The sequence below is a fragment of the Mustela lutreola genome, chromosome 7 (genome assembly GCF_030435805.1).
Source record: "Mustela lutreola isolate mMusLut2 chromosome 7, mMusLut2.pri, whole genome shotgun sequence".
Classification (NCBI taxonomy): Eukaryota; Metazoa; Chordata; class Mammalia; order Carnivora; family Mustelidae; genus Mustela; species Mustela lutreola.
The window spans coordinates 13,630,627-13,652,258 of record NC_081296.1 but is presented as its reverse complement, the minus strand read 5'-3'; the positions used below and the strand labels follow the sequence as shown (position 1 = coordinate 13,652,258).

General features: G+C 51.1%; 1 protein-coding gene across 2 annotated transcripts in view; it reads right to left on the bottom strand.

Moving 5' to 3' along the window:
- The window catches only part of SLCO3A1 (solute carrier organic anion transporter family member 3A1), a 300,851-nt gene that overhangs the window by 51,419 nt on the left and 227,800 nt on the right, over positions 1-21,632 (bottom strand). For both annotated transcript variants that reach the window (XR_009355285.1, XM_059180067.1), the window contains exons 4-5: positions 16,267-16,530; positions 962-1,126 (exon numbers count right to left, since the gene is read on the bottom strand). Coding sequence is in view for 1 of the 2 variants with exons in the window: in XM_059180067.1 (XP_059036050.1) it covers positions 962-1,126; positions 16,267-16,530 (429 nt within the window). In the remaining variant the exon portion in view is untranslated. The remainder of the gene's footprint in view (positions 1-961; positions 1,127-16,266; positions 16,531-21,632) is intronic.

Sequence of the window (21,632 nt, the reverse complement as noted above, 5' to 3'; positions counted from 1 at the left end):
CTTGTTGCATAACTTCCACTCCCATGTCCTCCACTGCCACCCAGACGTACACCAGTGCAACCAAACCTCCATTCCTCCATGGGGTCTCCTTCCCAAACCCCTCCCAAGTACAGGATGCCACAGAGACACACCACGGGTGTCTCACGCTCAGCAACTTCAAATGTAACCTAATAATCTCCCTCACAGATCGGATACTTCTCTACCATTTCCAGGTTCTCAGGTTTCCAAAATGGCGCCACCAGCTGTCCAAGCCAGAAACATGGGCGTCCTTGACTTCTGTCTCCCTTGTCAGGCGTGAGGTCATTTCCTAAGTCCATGTAAATAATGCTGCTTCCCACAAGAGCAAACTGGTTTTCCTTACCATGACCACTCCAAACAGTGGAAGGAGATGCCTACAGTCTCCTTCTGAGAAGGACGGTAAGGCCATGCTTGCACTTGGGGAGATGGAGTGCCATGATCCATTAATTATATCTGCCGTGGGCCTGGGTCAGGAAGGGAGCGTTTGGCTTCCAAGTTTGTTTGTTTGTTTGTTTGTTTTTTTGGCTTCCAAGTTTTATATTTGTGGTTTTTTTTTTTTTTTTTTGGCTTCCAAGTTTTATATTTGTGGACTATGCATTTCATGCTGTCAAGAACATTCTTACTTTTTTTTTTTTTTTTTTTTTAATGTGCCAGATCACAGCCTGCTAACCTTTCTGGATAGGTCTTGATGTCCCTCTTCCTTCATCTTATCTTCCCCCGAATTCTGCAGTGCACACCAATCTACTGATCTCCTGGCCTACTGCAATGCTTCCTACCTATATTTTATATCTTAGCTCTTTCTTATCACATCCTCTCGGCAAATCGTAACGCAAGAATAGACTCTAAAATTCCTTCCGCGCACATATCCCAAGAATACTGCTGCTGTGGACGCAGCAGCCCTCTGCCCTCCTGGGGAGTGGTGGGGATGAAAAAGCAGACTCACCGAGCAGCTGGTTGGCAGAAGAGGTGGTAAGGTTAAACTGCTGCTCCAGGTACTTCCCCAAGAAGGCAGCAAAGCCAGCCACCACCGCGATCTCCATGCAAGCGGCCAGGATGATGCAGGTGAACACAGGGTTTGAGAGCAGGTGCTTGGTGACCTTCGGGATCACTGTGGGGAGAGAGAAGAAGAGGGTCACACGCAATGCTGCCAGGCCTCCTGCCCCCAGAGTTCCTCCTCGACACACTTTTGTCCATCTCAGTAAGCAGCGTCGGGAGTCACCCAGTGACTCAGGCTGGAACCTAGAACTGGTAAGCCACCCACAAAGCGTGAAAACTCTGGCTTCAAGGCATCTATAGATATTTGGACAATTAAACGGAGAACTACTATAACAGGGGAGACTCTAGCGTGCCTTTTCTTGGGTTTACTGGAGACACTGAAATATTTTATAAGCAAATTATTTCCTTCCTCCCCAAGAGAGTCTGGGTTTGTTTCTCAAAGGAAAAAAGTCTAATTATATACCATAAATTATGTTGCACCAGTGTATCTAAGCATATATAGCCATCGACCTGAGATAAATACATTTTTTAAAGATTTTATTTATTTATTTGACAAAGATCACAAGTAGGCAGAAAGGCAGGCAGAAAGAGAGGAGGAAGCAGGCTCTCTGCTGAGCAGAAAGCCCAACGTGGGGCTCAATCCCAGGACCCTGAGATCATGACCTGAGCTGAAGGCAGAGGCTTCACCCACTGAGCCACCCAGGTGCCCCCTGAGATAGATATTTATAACTCTCTAGGTGTGTTAAGAAAATATATTTAATCTTAACAGGCTTTGAGAAAAAAGCTGGAATTCGAGTGTATGCATACATATACATACACACAAATATGCTGAATCAGACCCCCACCTCTTCTCACTGGTCTAGGGTCACCTCCCTGGCAAAAGCCTCCATAAGCTCTCCCATGAGGGACTCCTAGAGAGACCCAACTGGGGTTTTGGTTTTCACTCTCAATCTGCCATAATCGTTTCCTAGGGGGATCAACTCAAATCACTTTCCTGCTCAGAACTCCCTCAGTTCCTTAGGGTCTCTGCCCCTAAGCAACTGATGACACGTCCCGCCCGGCCCCCCACTCCCTGCAGTCCAGCCTGCCCACTTCTGCTCTTTCTTGCCTTGCATGGGTTCTCCCTACCGAACCCTTAGCACTAGGGGCTCCTCCTCCCTCTCCTGGGACACTCTGCCCCCAGATCTTTCCTGCATCTCTTCCCTCATCCTCAGATGGGCTTTTTCATCTCCCAGTCCCACCTGGAAGAAGCTGCCCACACAGCCTAGTGCTCTGGGCTCAGGTGAGAACTCAGGATGGACAGAAGCACCTCATGGCTTGTGCCACATGAAGTACCACAAGAACCGGAAAACAGCTCTTGTTGAGGTCATCCGTTTCGATCGTATATTATTATGCTCTATTCTTCTCGAAGTATGTGATTTCATAAACCACTTAGGATTCCCCACTTATGTCGATGCTTTAAAAAAATGTGAGTTTTTTAATCCTTTGAATGCAATCAATAACATATCTTGGCAGGAGGCCAAGGGGCTCTGCAGGTACCGGAACCAGGACGACCCTAATGCTTCAATGTTTATGCCATTATTTTAAGGTGTACTTGCAAAAAAAGTCAACGGAAATGAAACTGATACAGCAAATGTGTGGTTTCACGGCTCTCGCAGCTTAAAACGATGCCAGGTTAAAACAGGTAGATTTGAAGTAATTTAAAGAGAAGTCTTATGTAAATAACAGCACAGGTGGTAAGCAGATAAGGCAAAAAGTGATGGGCTGGGGACTACAGTTAGGGAAGTCGTTCTGCTGTAATCATAATGATATGGGATATTTGGCATGGGGTCTGCTTTCCACCTGTGTAAACAGAAAAGATAAAACTAAGTCCCAGATGGAGCCAGTATTATTCTAAGTCTAGGAAAAAACCCATAGGTGCTCGTGGTCATAGCACATAAACAGGTGAGCAGGGAATCTAACACCGCATTCCAAAGTGATGAATTAGCCAGCTGTCCGAAAGAAGAGAGCTAATTACACAGTCAATCTCATCTCCTAGGAGATGAAACCTCTAAGTGGCCCAGCTAATTAGAATAAAATAATAATAGGGGATACATAAGTTTTTAATAATGGTAACAGACAAGCTCAATAAATCAAAATGGCAGAACAATGGGTCAGTAAATGGCAGATACGCACTGCTCAAAATTTATCATTTCCACGAAAGATACCAAGTTTCAAAAATGAAAATCTAAGGGGAGGGACTTCAAGATCCTCCAATGTGATAAAAAGAACTCAGTTATGACGTGATAAAAAGAACTCAGTTATGGGAATGAACTGAGTCAGATGACTAGAAGTTCAGAATCACGGTGGGCTGAGCAAGAAGATCCCACGTCCCAACTAAGAAACAATCAGAGGTGATGGCCTTTTCTGTCCTAGTTTCTCACAAAATTTACTAAAACCTTAGGAAGGCAACTCTCGGATGATATAACCGTGCACAAGCACGCACACACACGTGACACAAAAACCCAGAAACTTGAAGTCTACAGTATTCATTCAATTCTACCTGCTTCGCATCCCCCACCCCCCAAAATGCACTGGACTTTACCTGTGTTTTGTTTATTTATTTTTGCAGGGTTTAAGCATACAAGACTTTTTTTTTTTTTTTAAATATCAGTTCAGGGGCACCTGGGTGGCTCAGTTAAGTGTCTGCCTTCAGCACAGGTCATGATCTCAGGGTCCTGGATCGAGCCCCACATCGGGCTCCCTGTTTCAGGGATCCTGCTTGTGTCTCTCCTCCCCACTTGTGCTCTCTTTCTCACTATTTCTCTCTCAAGTAAATAAACAAAAATCTTAAAAAAATTAAAATGTCAGTTCAAATAAATGCCAAAAAGTGGTTACACTTAAAAATCCTTTTAAATGCTGTGAAATCTTCCCGTTAACTCCACATTATTTTTTAAGAATCGTACAAATATTTAAAGGCCTGTTGACTCTGTAATGTTTAAAAATGTGGACTGCTCGAGAAATGCAGAAGACGAATACATTGGGTGTAAACAGAGGGTAATGCGGTTTCTGTCTTTGAACACAAAAGCCCGGTGGATATTAAGACGCCATCATCTGAAATCGCTGCTAATGAGTGGGAGCTGATTTGCTACGGCATGTGGCACACTGTGACGGTGTACTGTCCTTGTGATAAGGGACTGGTTGACTGTGTCCTTCCACACTGCAAAGAGATGGGTATGGACCACATCAGGTGACCACGGTGCCTCCTGGTAAATGAATGTCAAAACGATGCCAAGTTAATGCCTGTTTAGGTCTTGGCAGATCAAAACACTGTGGCTCCACCATTGTGCTCTTTTGGAATGAAGATATCTGAACTGTGGAAACACTGCCAACAACCAGTAGGCAGGCTGGGGTCCTTCCAGAAAAACGATCATCTGCCATAGTTTTCATTGTAGGCTTCATTTCCTTTGTTAGGGTGTCATCCATTTGGATGGGGACTTAGAAAGAAGCAGGACAGCCACATTTGCTCCCAAATGAAACTGTGCCCTCCAACTAGGAACTCTGCTCTCTGGCTCAGAAACGGCGCCAAAAAGGATTTAAGTGTGATCCCATTACTTGGGTCTTGGTATCTCCTTGCCCTTGATCATGGCCATCGCGACGGCCTTGGGGGGGGGGAGGGAGGGCACGTCTCAACAAGGCAACTCCAGCTAATGGAGTGTTTTCATACTTCAGCAACCATTTTAATTATTCCAGAGTTAATTCCACTTCAGTGGGAGGATGCTTTGTTGAGATCGGAGAGCTGCCTGCTTTTGTCTTAATATCTAATGACTAATTTCGTGTTGAATTAGATGCGAAAATCATTAGGTTTGAGGATCCTCTGACGGAAGGCCCAGGGAAAGCTCAGTGGACCTTATTTGCATGAAGAACATTCTCTTTTTTCCTCGATCAACCTGATTCGCTGCCAGAAATGACGGATTCCTCTTGTGTCTAGCGATTTTGCTGCGAGGTTCCTCCCTTCCATCCTAGGTTTTATTGCGATGACTTGTTAGCACTCTCCAAAGATTCCTATCAAAGGTTCAGCCTACCCTCCAAAGCCCCAATTTGAAAAGGGGTATTAATTAGCTCGAACCTAGGGCTATCCCTGTATTTCAAGCTTTTTCATTCAAATGGGTTGTTAAACCCATAAAATTCTAACCTTCAAGGAGGCAGCAGGTAACGAGGTGGCCCAGACACACAGAAACTGATGAACCAAGGCCGCGTGAGGCCACTGAACACCATGGTCCCCCTTAGCCAATCACTTCCACCTAGTGATTCCGCCTCAGAAGCTGGGAGCTGGGGTAGGAGGCGGGCTGGCACAAAGCAGCAAACGGCAGCGGGGGAGTTTTCCAGGGAAAACAGGTTTTCCACTGCTGCCTTTCGAAGACCTTCCTGTAGAATTGAGATTCCTTGAAAATGTGTATGTATGTCCTCCAGGAGGGAGAAAGGCAGGTTTGGAGAAGGTGTGAGGGCTGCCAGGGACAGAGCATTAGCTGGGGGCCAAGTACTGTTCTGACCATCGAAACATCCAATCGCATAATTCTCCCAAGAGACCTGTGTTCTTGGGGGCTATGGACAGCCTCCGTTTACAGGTAAGGAAACCAAGGCAGAGAGTGGTGCCACGGTTAAGAAAGCATGGTGAAAACTCAAACCGTGAGACCTGCTGCCCCAGAGCGTGCTCAGAGCCTGGGTGTAATTCTGGCTTGGGTTTTCAGAAGCTCTGCTCTTGGTTTTGGACGTGCAGAGACCAGAGCAGCTTAACGCTGAGAAAGCACACAAAAATTCCTGCTGGGGCTGGGGCTGGGGAAAAGGACTCAAGGGTTTAGTCTTCATTTTTTGGAGAAGGAGAGGTAGGACAGGAAGGGAGGGAAACAGGAGAAAGAAAAGGCTTGCCGAGCCCGAAGGGGAAGAGTTCTGTGCTGCAGGAAAGTTTGACTGAGCAAGGTTGTATAAAATAAGATTTGAGGAGTCAGGTCACTGGGACCTGAATTCTATCTTCAAGACTGAGTAGGTCTGTGCTGGAGCACACCATTTTCTGTCCCATGGATTGCTGCAAAGATTAAATGCGACCCATGAATGCAGAACAGGTGACCCAGTGCTTCTGTCACCCAGGTAAGGTGAGCACAATGATGATTAATACAACAGAAGCTCTTGTTGCCTACTAGGGGGAGCGAGCCCTCGAGTTGGGAGGCCAGGACGTCAGACCTGCTGTAAGAATGCATGTGTGTGAACGGATGTGATGAGTTAGTAGAGCTGGGGGGAGGCTGGGTAGGTGAGCAGAGCTCCTGGGAACTGCTGTGAGAGCCACTGGCTTCCCAAGGACAGAGACAACCTCCTGCAAAGGGCTGGATGGGTCAGGGGGTCGGGGGCACAAGTCCTTGTCCGCCACCTCCTTCCTGGGCACTGGAGGTGCCCTGGGAAGTGCTCACTATGGGGCTCGACTGTATTGCACTTGACTCAGAGATATTTCAGCCCTCGGGCTCTCTACTGAAATTGGCCTTGACCTTTTTTTTCTTTAATAACATTGCTGTCAATACTCACAGTTAATGCTTCCAAGAAGGGGAGATGGAACCAGTGTGTGTGACCACTCTGTAATTAGGACAGTGACAGCCGACGTCTGTTGGGCAACCGGCGTAGGTTGGGCCCCGCACTAAGGGTCCCCTGTGTCACCTCCACAGCTATCACAACAGGGACTGTCTTACTGTCTCCTTTCAGACACGAGGAAACCAAAGCTTCCCCGAACAGCTGCAAAAACCATGCTACCAGAATGCAAAACTCAAGGTCTGCCTGCACTCCAGATCCCTAAATCTTCAGGTTTCTGGATGGGGATGTGCCTCAACGGAAAAGTGTCTTTCTGTAAGTCATCATAAACGCTTTCCAGAGCAGAGGACCCAAGAGCAAAAGGAGCAGGATGGCGGGGGGTGGGGGTGGGGGGGTAAGAAATACACGAGAGCCTTCGGGTCACGACCCAAACCAAAGGAAAGAGGAAGGGAGTAGTAACAAAGATGTGGAAAAACATCACCATGGCAGCACGAGATCAAAGCCCAAGTAGGGTGAATCCTAGGAAACATGACATCTCCTGGCACGGCACGAATGTTTGGCAGCTGGTCCCCCTGTACTGGGTACAGCCTGTCATCACCGCACCCGTGTGTCCCCGGACACCCTCGCCGGGGTGTCTTCCTGTCTCTTCCGTGTAAAGAGCCACCTGCACGCAGAGATGTGGGCACGGTGCCCGGTGAGAGCAGACGCTTCATCAATGCAAGAGGGATTAAAGAATTCAATAAATAAATAAACAAACAAAATGCTGTCTCTAAAGGTAACTGTCACAATCTCTTAAGAAATGTTAACTGGGAGGGGCATCTGGGTGGCTCAGTGGGTTGAGCCTCTGCCTTTGGCTCAGGTCATGATCTCAGGGTCCTGGGATCGAGCCCCGCATCAGGCTCTCTGCTCAGCGGGGAGCCTACTCCCCCCACCCCCCGCCTGCCTCTCTGCCTACTTGTGATCTCTCTCCATCAAATAAATAAATAAAATCTTTAAACCAAAAAAAAGGGGAAAAAAAAGAAAGAAAGACAAAAGAAACGTTAACTATGGAGACCAGGACCAGGTCACACCATGGGCCACGTTCCACAGGCTCATGGGTCAGGATGGAAGTGGGAATGCTTAGCAAATATGGCCATTTCCACTGCAGATTCTAGAAACATCAATGCCTTGGACTGCAGTGGGGAAAAGCCTGGGTGGAAGAGGAAGTCTGTGGTGCTGGGAAGCTTCCGGAAGAGAGTGCCTACCGAGCACTGGCCCCAGACCGGCTGCCTCGGGCCCCCTGTGACCTTGTTGCTGCAGATAAGACTGTCCCCCAAACTCCGTGCTGGGCTGTCGAGGAACTCAGGGAGCTTCCTGGCACTCTCTCATTGACAGCTGTGAGACAAGTCTTTGGGAACAGGCTGATGGTGACATGTCCCTTGTATGGAGAAGCTCGTGGTCTGAGTGAACAGACCAGAAGCCATCAGCACAGAAAACGAGCATTTATACTGCAAGCCGTGTGCCCAGGGGGTGTCGATCGGCCAAGGAAACCCAGAGCCAGTCAGTTCTATGGGTTCTTTTTTAAAATCCCCTACTCCTTACAACATCGCAAGAAGGCCTGAAAAAGAGTGGTACGGGGTCCCATTAGCTGCTTTGATCCCAGACACCCCCAGATGCAAGGCTAGCTCCTACAGTTCTGGACTGGCGACCCCCAGGAGAGTGAAGTCGGAAACACAAGATGGCCGAGACAGAGAAAGGAACCTGGGAAGCAGCCAGCTTTCTTCCAGATCCAACTGTCGTATCCATGCCGAGGTAGCAGGCAGAAAAGGACTAAAGCAAGCAAGCAAGCTTCTTGTAAGCAGAGTGCTACTTTTGTAACTTCACGCCAGCCCCCAGGAACCCTGTCTGGGAACACGACGTGCCACCCCAGTGGCGGCAGGGCTGACTGCATTCAGCATTCATGAAAATTCTACCCGTAGGAGAAGGCACTGCTGGAAAGACCGAGAGCAGTGCTCAGAAAAGAAATGGTGGATTTCCGCACCTAGGCTGATACAAATGCCCATGTCAAACCTGGACTCCTTGGTGCTATCTCCTGAACGGCTGGGTCTGCAGATCTTCTCAGAGCCTTGAATGTGCTAACGTCACTTATGGCCCTCCAAACGGGCCACATCACAGAGTGTCCCAAGCTTATTACGTGAGTGGGTCTCCTCCCCACGTTTTATCTTCTAGACAACTGTTGCAGAAACAGCTTGGATGGAAAACCCCCAAGGACTCACACCAGCTCTCATATTTGTTTTCAAGATGAGGTTCACTTAGAATTGCCTCATAACTTTAAAGACATCCAGGTGCCTGGACCATCTCCCTCTTCCCCACTAGACTCATGGAATCAGAATTTCTAGGAGTGGGGCCAGAGTACGGGCCCCACTCGGGGGGGATGCTGACTCAAACCCCTAGTTGGGAAACAATGACTCATAGAGTCCACACACTTTGGAGGAGCAATGCAAAAGTCCTCCATCGTTCATTTATAATTTTACTGAAGTCTTACCGGGTGGCCTCAAGTGCCAGGAACGCTGCTGGGCCCCAGAACAGACACCAGGCAGCTTCCACCATGAAATTTTCTAAATCCTATTTCCCCAAACCAGATTCTCCCATGCACACCTTGGGCATTTCTGTCCCCTGCCTCCGCTCGCACCTGCCCCCCAGCCCGGAAGCCCTTTTCTCTCCATCCACAGGATCCTGCTCATCCTTCCAGATGGGGCTACAATGTTACAGGCTTCGTGCACCTGTCTTCAAGGCCTCCCGGGGGACTCAGTACATCCTTTGAACCCCCTGTGGTCCTCACCACCTTCCCTGCATTCTAGAAACACTTCCTAAATGCCCAAAGAGTTCCCGTGAACAAGAGAGTTCTGGGAATCACATGGGGCAAAACAGTGGCCAGCTTTCCTTAAAGCTGGTCTTCCAAGGGCTTTTAATACTCGAATATATCATATGGGTCTCCAAGAGAATCAACAGTACAGAGACATTTTCTTGAGCTTATTTGGCTCTGTGACCCTTCCCCCCTCCTCTATTGATTTGTTTTCCCCTAAGCATCTCCAAGGACTCCTGTTCCAAGGAACTCCCATAGGGAAACGTCGTCCTCTAGTTGTTGAACCTCCTTCCTTCATTCAAAATACACTCCTGGGGTACCCACGGTGTGCCAGACTTTGGGCAAGGTGCCCTCCCCCGGTAGTCTCAGGTACTGTGTTGAAATCACCTGTGACCTGTTCCCAGACATGACGCCCCAGCACATCGTCCTCCAGTGCTGGTAAGAACATGCCTGTGGCCAAACAGGTCCTGGGGACCTACAAACACAACAGCATGTGAACTGTAGCCTGGCACAGGGTTTCAAGCATTTGGGAAGGCAGATGCTTTCCTTGGCCATGGAATCAAGAAAGAAGATCTTAACGGGGAATCCACATGAGGCGATCACTCAGCCATCAAACCTGCAGAACAAGGGCTCTCAGATCACCAGGCTCCTCACAAGAACGTGATGTGGAAAGGCACAGACCCACCATTCAGGAAAATGTGGCAGACACGGACTGCTAGCTTGGCAGAGGTTGGAGAAGGTCTGGCAGAGTTGCAGAAGTTAGAGGCACGAGGCAGGTTCTGAAAGGAACAATGGTGGGGACGAATGTGCACCCTGTCCTAGACCCAAATACCTGCCAGGGGACTCACACAGCCCAGAGGCACCAGTGCAAGTCAACCTCAGCAACTGGGGCGGTAGCCCCTCCCCACACAGGCAGGTCACCTGGGGGCTAGCCTTGGCCCCCAGCACAGCTGGAGCTCCTGCTAAACCCATGTGCATGGATGGGTCAGACCCAGGCCGAAAATCTGGGAGCGGCTGGCAGGGGTGTCGGGGGGGAGGGGAGGACAGCTTGAAGGAAAGCAGCAAACTGTGCTCGGCTTGTCAGCGCACCTCCAGTGACCCGTGTATCCCTCCGTTTATCAAACACATACTGAGCACCTACGGACGAGAGCAGGAGTGCAAACAGAGGGAGCCCCTGCCCACACGGAGCTCACGGACGGGCTCAGTGAATCACCACGCACATCATGGTAACATCATGTCTGTGATACAGAGAGCAACATGCCTGGGGTGTGGGGAGGCGGGCACAGAGAAATGTCCCTGGGGACATGACTGTGAGCTAAAGCCTGAAGATGGGATCAGAATTCCAGCTGAGGGAACAGCAAGTGCAAAGTCCTGGGAGGGAAGAAGGGAGCCTGCGGAACTCAGGGGGCTAGAAGGAAGCCGGGGAGGGGAGGCTGGTGTGGAGGGGCAGGGTGGCAAGGTGTGAGAAGAGGCTGGAGGGGCAGAGTAGCACCACTGGGAGGCCCTGTGAAGGGCTCTGCCTCTGTCCCTTTACGCACGAGGTGGACCCAGGATCAGGTGCATTCTGACGCCATCATGATGTGCGAACTGCCTGGCGGGGTGAGGGCGGGCTGGAGTGCAGGAGACACCGGAGTGGGCTGGAGACGGATTCAGGTGGTAAAATCCGCAGAACCTGGAGACGGAGGGCATCAGGAGGGCAGAGAGCGTAAAGCCCCGGGCAGATTTCACCTGCCCTGCAAGTGAACGTCCTCGGCAACTGGACTGGCTCGTCCCCTGGAAAGGGAGCAAGCAGAGCAGGGAGAGGGCTCGTTCTCCGACACAGGAAGGGTCTGGGTTCAGTCGGCCCCAGGCAGATTCCCCTTCTCCTCCTCAGTCAGTTCATCAACCGTCCAGTGGATCCCGGAGGGGCACCCGGTGGGGGCGTGTGCGGGACCCGGACCCCAGTGCCCCTGGCATCCTCTGCAACGATGACAACCTGGCCATGAGGTCGCACCCCGAGCTCTGTGTTGGATGGCTAGCACGGAGAGGAGGACCACTCGCTCATCAGTTGGGCTGCAGTGGCCCAGTGGGACGTCCCCACAAGTGCTTGGGAACTCGTAAACCGTTCTGCACGTGTTGGGGTGGTTCTGAAACCCCTAAGCCTGAAGCAACACCCCCCCCCCCCCCCAACACCGACCCCTGCTGGCTCAGCTGTTCCCTGCTGTCACCCGGTGCGGCAGGAAGAGGCCACTTGGCAGTCAGCGGGAAGTGCACGGAGACAAGAGCGCTCAGCGTTGACTGCTCTTCTCTTCCAGCCATCAAAGGCAGGGCGCTGCCTGCAGATTTTAAACCTCTGGAACCGTCACAATCATCCCAGCTAGAGGGCCCATCAGAGGGCCAGGGCGGGCTGACGCTTACCGGGAGCGGGTTCCTCCCTCCCTTTTAGTCCATAGCCTCGTCCGAAAGACCCACTGCTTTAGGGCACGCTGGTGCCGTTGCAACCAGCAGCTCAACTTGAAGCACACTCCGCTGAAGTCGGCCAGCACCTGCCCACTCCACTTGCTCCTTTCCAAGAGTTCACTTATGGCCCCGAGATGCAGTTTAATGTGGTGGTGAAGAAGACAGGCTCTGGGGCCCTTGCCAGGGCTCAAACACCTCACCTTTCAGTCTCTAAGCCTCAATTTACTTCTCTGTAAAATGGTACCAAAGCCTCGTAGGGGTGTGTGTGGGGGGCGTTAACTATGACAGTGTGTGGAAAACTGACGTTTGCTGCCAGTGGGTGTTTGTATACACATGTGTGCGTGCAAGCCAGCAAGAAAATATTCATTCATTCGTTTATTCATTCAGCCAATACCACCTATGTGCCAGGTACCGTGCCAGGCAGTGGAACAAAAAGATGCACGAAAGCTTTGTCCCTGGAGAACCCACTAGGTTTGGGCAGAGGCCGACAAGCTGAGAAGCCACCAGGTGGTGGGGTGACAGGTGCTTTGCAGGGACCGTGGAGATGACAGAGGAATGAAGCTAATCCAACACTGGGCACGGGAGGGTGGGGGGCACGAGCACAGTGGGACTCTAGGGAGGGATTTCTTGGAAGGGGAGACCGGTTTTAGTCCAGAAGTGGACCGAGAGAGGAAGGGTGTTCCAGGCCCACAAGGGAACAGAAAGGAGAGTGCCTGATGCGTTGAAGGAAGCAGACAGAGCACAGTGAGGAGGGTGCACAGGGTACGGCCACTGGAGGAGCCTGGATCCCCACCATCACCGCCCCTAGGACAGGCGACAGCAGAGACTGTCTCTGTATAAACTACAAAATACAGATGTGCGATTTAACACACTAGCTGGTGGTAATTCTGCCCATTTGTCTGTAACAGTCCCTCCAATTCTTTCCTCCCTCTGGGTCTAGACTTTTACAAACTATTCTGCAAACCCTGAGCATCTAGATTCCGGAAGCCACATGGGTGCTGTCCTCCCCAGCACAGTGACGACAGAGAGAGGAGGAGACACGGTGCTAGACGCAAAGGAAGGATGAGAAGGGGCAGGGAGGGGATGGTGTCCTGAAAGACGGACCAGCAAAATGCTCTGAAGAACAAGGCTGGGGAAGAGGGCTGCAGAGCCAGGGCACAAAGGAAAAGCTATCTGGTTGCATAGCTAAGATACAAAAATGTGTCTTAGGTTTGCAGACTCCCACCCGGAAAGATACAGGAGCTTAATAAATCCAAGCGCTTGTTTGCCTGCTGCCTGCTTTGTTAAACAGTCATGTGACAGTCACTACAAGAAGGGGACTTGTGGGCTGTGCAGGAAGTAACAGCTTCTCTACATGTTACAGAACAACACTCTGGGCTTTCTCTCTCTTCCTATAGGAGTTGCAAACTCCACGATGGCCAACTTTGTTGGAAAGAGACCTTCAAAGCCCACATGTTTGGGGAGAGCACCCTGAAAAGCAAGCCACGGGCCTTAAGTCCTACGTCACCAGAGCTTGGTTTCCTCGTCTATAAACAAGAATAAGTAATAATATCAATCAGACGCCAGATGTTAAAGCCAAGGGGAATGACGCGCCACGGCCAAGGTGGCAAGATTAGGAAGCGGCGGAGCTAGATTGGAACAGCCCCAGCGCCTCCCAGGAGTGGGGGAGACGGTCTCAGTCCCAGCAGGGAGGGGGACGGAGCAGCTGCTCTGGGCACAGGACTCCGGCTCTGCTCGGGGACCTTCCCTATCTGCACAGCACGGCAGGGCCCACGGACGGACGGACAGCCAAAGAAGAAACCCATTTGCAAACTCAATGGAACACATTCAAATTGCAACATAGATATTTTTAGAGCAACGTTAATCCTTCCATATACAACCCTGCTCAGCTCGTCGGTACCCATAAATACACACGGGGAGACCACGGGGGCTTCCAAGGCTGCAAACTGGAGAAAGAGTTTAGGAGCACTCAGTGACACCACACGGTGCTTTGGTGGAAACATCCACATGGCAAAGACATGGTCTCATGTGGAAAAATGACGGACGTAAACCACCACGTTCTCCCCCCCGCCCCGATCCATGTGCTGGCGCATGTAAAACGTGTTTATTAGCATAATAGTTCACGTCGCTGGATCCTGTCTCCTGGGGATTCTTCTAGACACACTGCCTTCCTTTCCTGCTGGGACATTCTTTAGGTCCATTAATAGACCTACTGCCTCCGGGAATGGCTAATTCTAATTAAAAATCATTAATTAGTAGAAGTAGAGCCCATGTACCTCCACAGGCCACAGCGTACGGTCGTTATGGCTACAGTGAGTCTCAGACCTGTCTACCCATCTGTGCGTTGTCAGCTCAGCACACACCCTGCTGTTGCTTCAATTCTGCCTACTGTATGCACCCCCCACCCCCCACAGCTACAACACAACTCCACAATTCAGCTGTCCGGGTGACCACTGGGTCCCTGGAACCCAGAGGACTTCAGAACATGCTGAACAAATGGGTTAATGAGAACTGAATTCTGAAGCCATGATGTTCCTCTGCCTCTGCTCCAAGATGTGGGCTCCCCACCCTGCCTGTCTGCTGTATGCCCATCACCTCCTCTGCTGCCTGGCCCTGCTGTCCCTTCCACACTGGGCTGCCTTTGCTGGCTTGCTGGTCTGTCCCCAGACTGGATGGGTGAGTGCTTTGATGGCACCATTGTATCTTTTCATCTTTGCACCCCCAGAGATTAAAGTTAAGCGATGACTGGTGCAGCTCTTGCAATCGGAGCTCTTGTAATCACCCTGGGACAAAGAAAGACCCAGAAAGGCTGCCACCACTCTGGTCCAGGGTGTCCCCTGCAAGGCCCACTTGGGCCAGCCCCATTTTCTCCTGCAGATCTGGTCACTGGGACACTCTGTGTGGCCGCCTGTGCTATTAGATGAACAGTAGGCATCGCCCCCTGCCTGGCTGTTTGGGTGCATGTGTGTGTGTGTTTGAGGGGGGCGTCTTCTATTAAGCACAAACTCCTGGGGGTCCTAGCCAAGGCAACCCCCGAAGACACAAAGTGGGTGGCCTTCTCCTACCCGTGCATTCTGGAACTTAGAGAACTTTGCAGACCTTCCGCGGACAGTTCCAAATCATGGAACATGGGTTCCGACATAACATTAGATTATCAATTAGTCCCTTCTGGGAACTCGCCCAAGTTCTTCCGATCCCTCCCTGACACCCAGGTGCTATTAGCAGATCGTCTTCTGCAGGTGGTGCTTTAATTCTCTCGGCCCCACCGTCACGCAGGAACACTATGAAACCTGTTCACTTGTGGAAACGAAGCATGGAGAAGTTCATGACCCCAGCTCGAGAGAAGAGTAGAGCAGGGACCGGAGCACAGGGACGGTGCTGAGCTCCTCTCCATGGCTCTCCAGCCTCTCCGGTGGAGGAGGGGTGCTCCTCATCCCACAAAAGCTCGGGAAAGAGACTTGCACCCAGTTTCTCAACGGGTCACTGGCAGTCTGGCACCATTTACAGGTGCGTCCAGATCCTGCCACGAGGTGACCGTCCCCATCCTCCTGCACCAGCCTCACGGGGGAGGGGTGCCCCAAGCCTTGCTCCTGTCCACTTCAAAAAGCCAGCAGGTTCTCCAGGGGATCCACGAGGGGTCCTGGGACTTCAGGAGAACGGCACAGATGTCTCGGTGGGGAGGGGGCCGGGACAGACGCCCTGCGGCTCAAGGCTACAGCGGCACTGTTTGCCTCGAAGACCTTTTGCCAAACATGGAACCAACCTAGGGCTGGGGTTTGCGGGAGGATGCTTCTCGTTCTGGATCATTCCATTTTCGTCAGGAAAGATGCGTTTGGTTTCCTTTAAAAACGACTGGGAGAGCTTGGCCACCTTCTCGGGGGGACTCTGTTATTAAGACGGAGTTCATACGTCTTTCCAGAGGTGCACATCTTGCACAGAGGGGACAGGAAGACACAGCAACTCTAAGGAAATGCGTTTTCGGATACGGCTTCTGAAGAATGACCCCACCAGGCAAGGAAGCCCTGCTTCCCAAGTCCTTTCCTGCTACACTGCGCTGGCACACGGGGGCCGGAAAGAGCCCAAGGGCTCCACGAGACATCTAGAACCTTCCTTCCACAGACCTATCTGCTTATTATGCCTCAGGTGCTTTGTTAAGCACCAGGGTCTCTGCTGGGGAGACTGGTCTGCTGCCCCTTCACTGCGCGGTGGCTACCCCGCTTTTATTTTACGCATCAGGTCATTTCCTTCTCAGGGCTGACGCTGAGCATTGGACCAGAGAAGGCAAACCATGCAAAATAAGCGTGATTTTACCTCGAGCTCCCAGCACCCTGCCCTAGGTACCCTCTCCCCACCCGGCGGCCTCGATGACCCCCCTCCATTGCTCTGGCCACCCTCATCTGAGGCGCTTCTACCTTTCAGCTGCTGGAAGCAGGAGGCGCTGCTGTCCGGCTCCAGGGGGTGCCTCAGGACCCCGTTGCTGGGCTTGGGTCTCTCGTACTCTCTTTCGGGGAGCATGGCCTGCTCGCTCTCCATGGCAGGGTCTGAGTGCGGGGGCAGAGACTGTGGAAACCCGAACATCAAGAGGGAAGAGAAGAAGAGTAAGGCACCGCAGAGCAGAAAGCCACCCCACCAGGCTCCGATCCAGCGGGGGTCGTCTGGAGTGATGTCCAGGTTACCTGCAATGGGAAAAAAAACACAGTCAGGAAGAGAGGACGCAGCCGGGCCGGGATGTGACTGAGGGTCAGAGTCAGGTGCACGGACGGGAGGGGGCTCTGGAAACGGCCTCGAGGATGTGGGGGCAGGCGGGGCGGGGGGACTGGACGCTCCACAAGCCAGCCTTTCGTTCCACATCAGTGCTTCTGTTTCTCCCAAAGCTGAAGGCTGATTGCTTTCTCTCCTTAATTTTCTTGTCTACCCTATATTTCTATCAGTCTAAACAAAAACAGCGAGAAGCCAGACACCCTCGGAATTAAGGCTGGAGCTGATGGGCTCCAGAGAGCTGCCTGGGTGTGCGGACAAAGTACCAGGGTCTATTGCTTTTACCATGGGTTCTCACGTGCACCCCTCCAAAAGCAGTGACCCGGAGATCCCATGCAACGCCCCACTCCCAGCCTCAAATCAGGTTTGGGGAGCGGAGGGATGGCACAGAATGAAGTTGAGAGCCAGGGTACCTGGAGGGAAATCCAGCCAATCCTGCCACTTCTCCCTGCGGGACCCTAGCGATCTGAACTCTGTGCCTTGCTGACTGATCTACGGGACCAAGATGATGGTCAGTACCTTCTGGAATCTGAGGGGAGGGGGAGGCCAAATGAGCCACACCAGACCCGAGGGGCTCAGAATAATGGCATGTGCTTGGGCATTTAAACACTCTTAGCTCCGTATTTACAGCTAGGGTCCTGTTTCCAAACGGCTAGTGGGTAGGTTACTTCAAATCTTGGTTGTGGCCTGTGGTTTGGGGCAGTCCTTTATTAGAAAGCTTTGCAGCCAACTTAATGCTTAAAGGCGGTGTGCATGTGGTTTGGTCATCTTGTGCTATGATTTCTCTGACGTGCCAGCTGAAGTCATGAAGACATAAACTATAGCTTACCCCTGGGTGGTTTTTTTTTTTTCTTTCTCTATAACTCTCTTTCATAGAGCAGTCTCAGATGGGCTGCTTAGAAATGTCTCTTTGATGATAATCCCGTACCTCTGGAGGACAGAAGGACATTCGTGGACATGGGGGCAGGGCATACGAGCCAAGATCTAAGAGGACTACAGGCCTAGACCAGATGGATGGACAGGCTTGGGATGAGACATGACACCAGACCAGCCCTTCACCATTTGCAAATGTTCTCCCTGAAGACTCTTCAGCTAACACTCAGGAAGAGCCCAGCCATCATTCCTTACTCTGCGCTGGGCCTTATGTATCATGCATATTCTTAACTGTTCTCGTCAAACCTCCCCACAACCCTACGAGGTAGAGTCTTTTATTATCCCTATCTTATATAGATAGAAAAATCGAGGCTTAGAAAGTGCAGGTCCTGAGATCCCTGGGTGGCTCAGTAATTAAGCAACTGCCTTCGGCTCAGATCATGATGCCAGGTCCTGGGATCGAGTCCCACATTGGGCTCCTTAGGTCAGCAGGGAGCCTGCTTCTTCTCCCTCTGCCTCTGCTGCTCCCCCTGCTTGCGCTTTCTAATAAATAAATAAAATCTTGGAAAAAAAAAAAAAAAGAAAGAAAGAAAGAAAAGAAGAAAAGTGTAGGCACCTTGCCAAAGTTCATGGAGTTTAACACTGGAAGACGGGCATTCAGATGCCAAGGGCCAGCCTCCTTCTTACTCTGCTACACTGCCCTTCTGGACCATCTAGACTTTGGTTTGGGCTCCCTGCATGGATCATTAATTCCTATCCTTTGTGCAATGGGCCTACGAGCACCAACTTTGCCATTGGTCCCCGGAGCATCAGTGGTCTCTCTCCTGGAGGGGTCGGCATCCCCCCAGCGATATCTAGGGCACTACGATGAACCAGATGCTTCCGCTTAGCTGCATGTCAGAGAAGAAGGAGCATAAGCTTTGGCAGGCAGAAGGTTGAATCCCGGCTCTGTTCCTCACTAGCAAGTGATGCTGGGCAAGCTAGTTACTCTCTCTGAGCCTTACTTTGATCACTTGCAAAATAAAAGTGACATCCACAGAGTCTGCGTGCAAGGATGAGAGGTAGCAAGCAAGAATCACTTGACACGTAGGCTTTCTGTATATGGTAGCTCTTGTAGCTACTCGTAGGCTGTATTTACATGAATGGGGAATTTCAAGATATAGGGTTTTTTGTTTTCTTTGTTTTGTGTATGGGAAGGCTTGGAAAAAAGCATGGGAAAACCTATGCTTTCAAGGTGACCTTGAAAGCATCTTTATGCAAACAGGAGAAGAGAAAGGGAAGTCAGATGGCCTCGGGTAGCAGAGCAGGAATGTTGTCTCCAGTCACTGCTGGTGTTTCTTCACCTGCTGCCAAGCAATGAATGAAAACAAAAGACATAAACGGGGAGCTGTGGTATCTCCCTCCATTGTCGATGGGCTCCATAAAGGGGGAATTGAGAGCTCGCAGATGTGAGCCAGTAGAGAGAGAGAAAACCTGGCACTCGTTTGGGGGGACAAAATTAGTAGCACGGAGAGAGTCGTATTTTAGTTACGAAGTTAGTGACTCTCTTCTGTGTGTGAGGAAACATCCCAGGGAGAGGGGCTGCAGTGGAGGGGGTGTGTGTGTTTATGTGAACATGTCAACTCGCTCCCATAGGTACGTGCCGACGGGTGGAAAGCCAACGTTTGCTCGTAATTTGTAAGACAGGGAAGAGCACATGACCTGTGTCAGACCAAAGCCTGCCTGTGGTGCAGGCAAGGAGGGAGAGAGGGGTCTGCGGCAAGGTGTGGTAGGGACAGGCGGGGGTGAGGGCTAGGATTTTGTAGATCTAGGAAAATCACAGTTAACCATTTTAGGAAGTATTGATTTTTATTTTTTTTTCTCCTGCTCTCCAGTGCAACCATCCAGAGCACCGTGGCAGGGAGAGAAATAATGTCCTGAGGAGAAACCACTCAGCTTTGGAGCATGCTGCCCCTCGGGTCAGGGCTGGCTTAAGGGGTGGAGTCTTGGTCCTGATTTCGATACTTCACAGGAAGATGGCTAATGCTTAAACCCAGGCTAAGAGTCTTTTCTGAGACACCTCCACAGAAGCGATGGTGAAAATCTCTTTGCACCTGCCTGGCAATTGTCCCTGGTCAGCCAGAATGTTCTAGCACTGCTGACTAAGGGAGAGTTCCCTATGTCGGGCCACAAAGAATGGTGCAGTAGACATTACTGATGTCTCCATTCGGGTCTCCTCTATGGAGAACAAGGATTACCTTCCCTCGCCGTGAACTTGGGTGTAGCCACACACCACAGTTTTGCCGCTGAACTGTTGGGGGGCTCTTCTGTGCAGAGCCCTGTATGAGCTAGTGCCTGATTTGCCATGCTCTTTTGCCCTGCCTGATCAAAGAAGCATGTGATATCTTCCCGGGATGGTCCCTGAGAGGTTATGACGAACAAAAGGTCACTGCTGACCCGAGCTGTGTACAAAACAAACCTCCAGTATTGTTTTCAGCAACTAAGATTTTGGTGGTGTTTGTTACCGCAGCAGAACCCAGACTACCCTGACTACCGCCAAAGGCTTGGGAAATAAGAACAGCGGCAATTTAAGAACAGTGACCCTGGGCAGGCTTGGAATCATGAAAGTGCTGACATATAGGTGGGGAACAGGGTGAAAACCTCTTTACTTTTCTTCCAATGTGGCTTTAGGTAGTATCTTGATCTTAAAAAATCAGTGCAGTTACCGCTTTTTCGTGAAGACTGTGGTCAGTAAGACGCCCAGAACAAAACTGAGAAGCACCTGGGTGTCTCATTTACAAAATGTACCTGTCAATCAAATTGCCCCCACGAAGGACAGAAACACACTGAGAAGCACCTGGAGGAGAACAGGATCCCAGGCTGAGGGAGCCACATGCACAGAGGCATGGGACTCTGATGGGCTGGCTAAGCTCCACCCAGGCTCTCATCGGCCTCTCGGCCATTCCAGGCACGGAGGCAGTGAGGCAAAGGAACACCGTGATGGAGATGTCTGGCCGCCGTGAGACTGGCACAGTCCGGGCCTGCCTTTGCCGCGCTGTCTACAGGCTTGAAGGATTTCTGTTTTACAAGATCCATTTTCTAACCCTGCCATGTCTCAGAATCCAACCTGAGGAGGGTTTTTGTGGTTTTGTTGGGGAAGCTTTTGGCAGTGTTTGCTTCCTCTGTTTAAAGTCACCTAAACACAAGAGGTTGAGATTGATCGCCCATGCCTGAGGACTGCTGTCGTCACAGGTAGGGAAGAAAAATCGCTGGGAACAAAGTCAAACCACTTTAAAACTAACCAAACAACCTACTCACCCATGAAGATACCTAGGACGGTGAGAAGGAGCCAATCAAAGCACGTGGGGGACACTTCCTTGTCCCTCCCGGCCACACTGATACGTACGCGGTGCCCTGGGCTCTCTGGGCAGGCTTTTGTTTTGTTTTATTCTTTTTGGTCCATTTACCTATTTATCTAACCTATTTCGTGAAACTTTTGCTGAGGGACTCAAGCATTCCAAGAGTATCCTTAAGTTACAGACCAAATTAAAAACTGGGGACAGGGAGGGGCTGAGGGTAGAGGACAGCGTGGAACGTGCCAGATCCGGGCCGTTGAGCTGATGGAGTCTAACATGTATGAATCTGACGAAGCCCGCAGCCAGCCCTAGAACGGCAGAGCAGGAAGCTCTCGGGGGGTCGACCATTTGCAGGAGGCAAACATACGGACACATCTGATTCCGGGGACAAACACCATGAAGCCGTAGTGGGGCCAGCTGGTGCCCGCCTGAGGAGGAGTCTGTAACGGATGGGCAGGCGAGGTTAGGTCATCTCAGCCAGGCCTTTGCCCACGGAAGGGGGCAGCCTTCTGGCAAAAGTCCTGGAGAAACTCCAGGCACACAAGCTGTCGGGTTTGGAGTCGGGCAGAGGCCTGGGCTTTGAATCCTACTGGCTGCGGAAATGAATTAACCTGTCGCTGACCGTGCACTTACGACACACCAGGTGCCAGGCTATGCACTTGGCGTGATTAACTCACGTCCCTGGGGGGGTCACACCGCTTGGAAGCGGGAGAGCTAAGATTCCAAGAGAGGTCTGCATCCAGCACCGGAACTCGGGACTCAAAATCGCTGCAGGAGAACGGCTCAGCTGGCAGGTAGGCAACGAGCAGGAC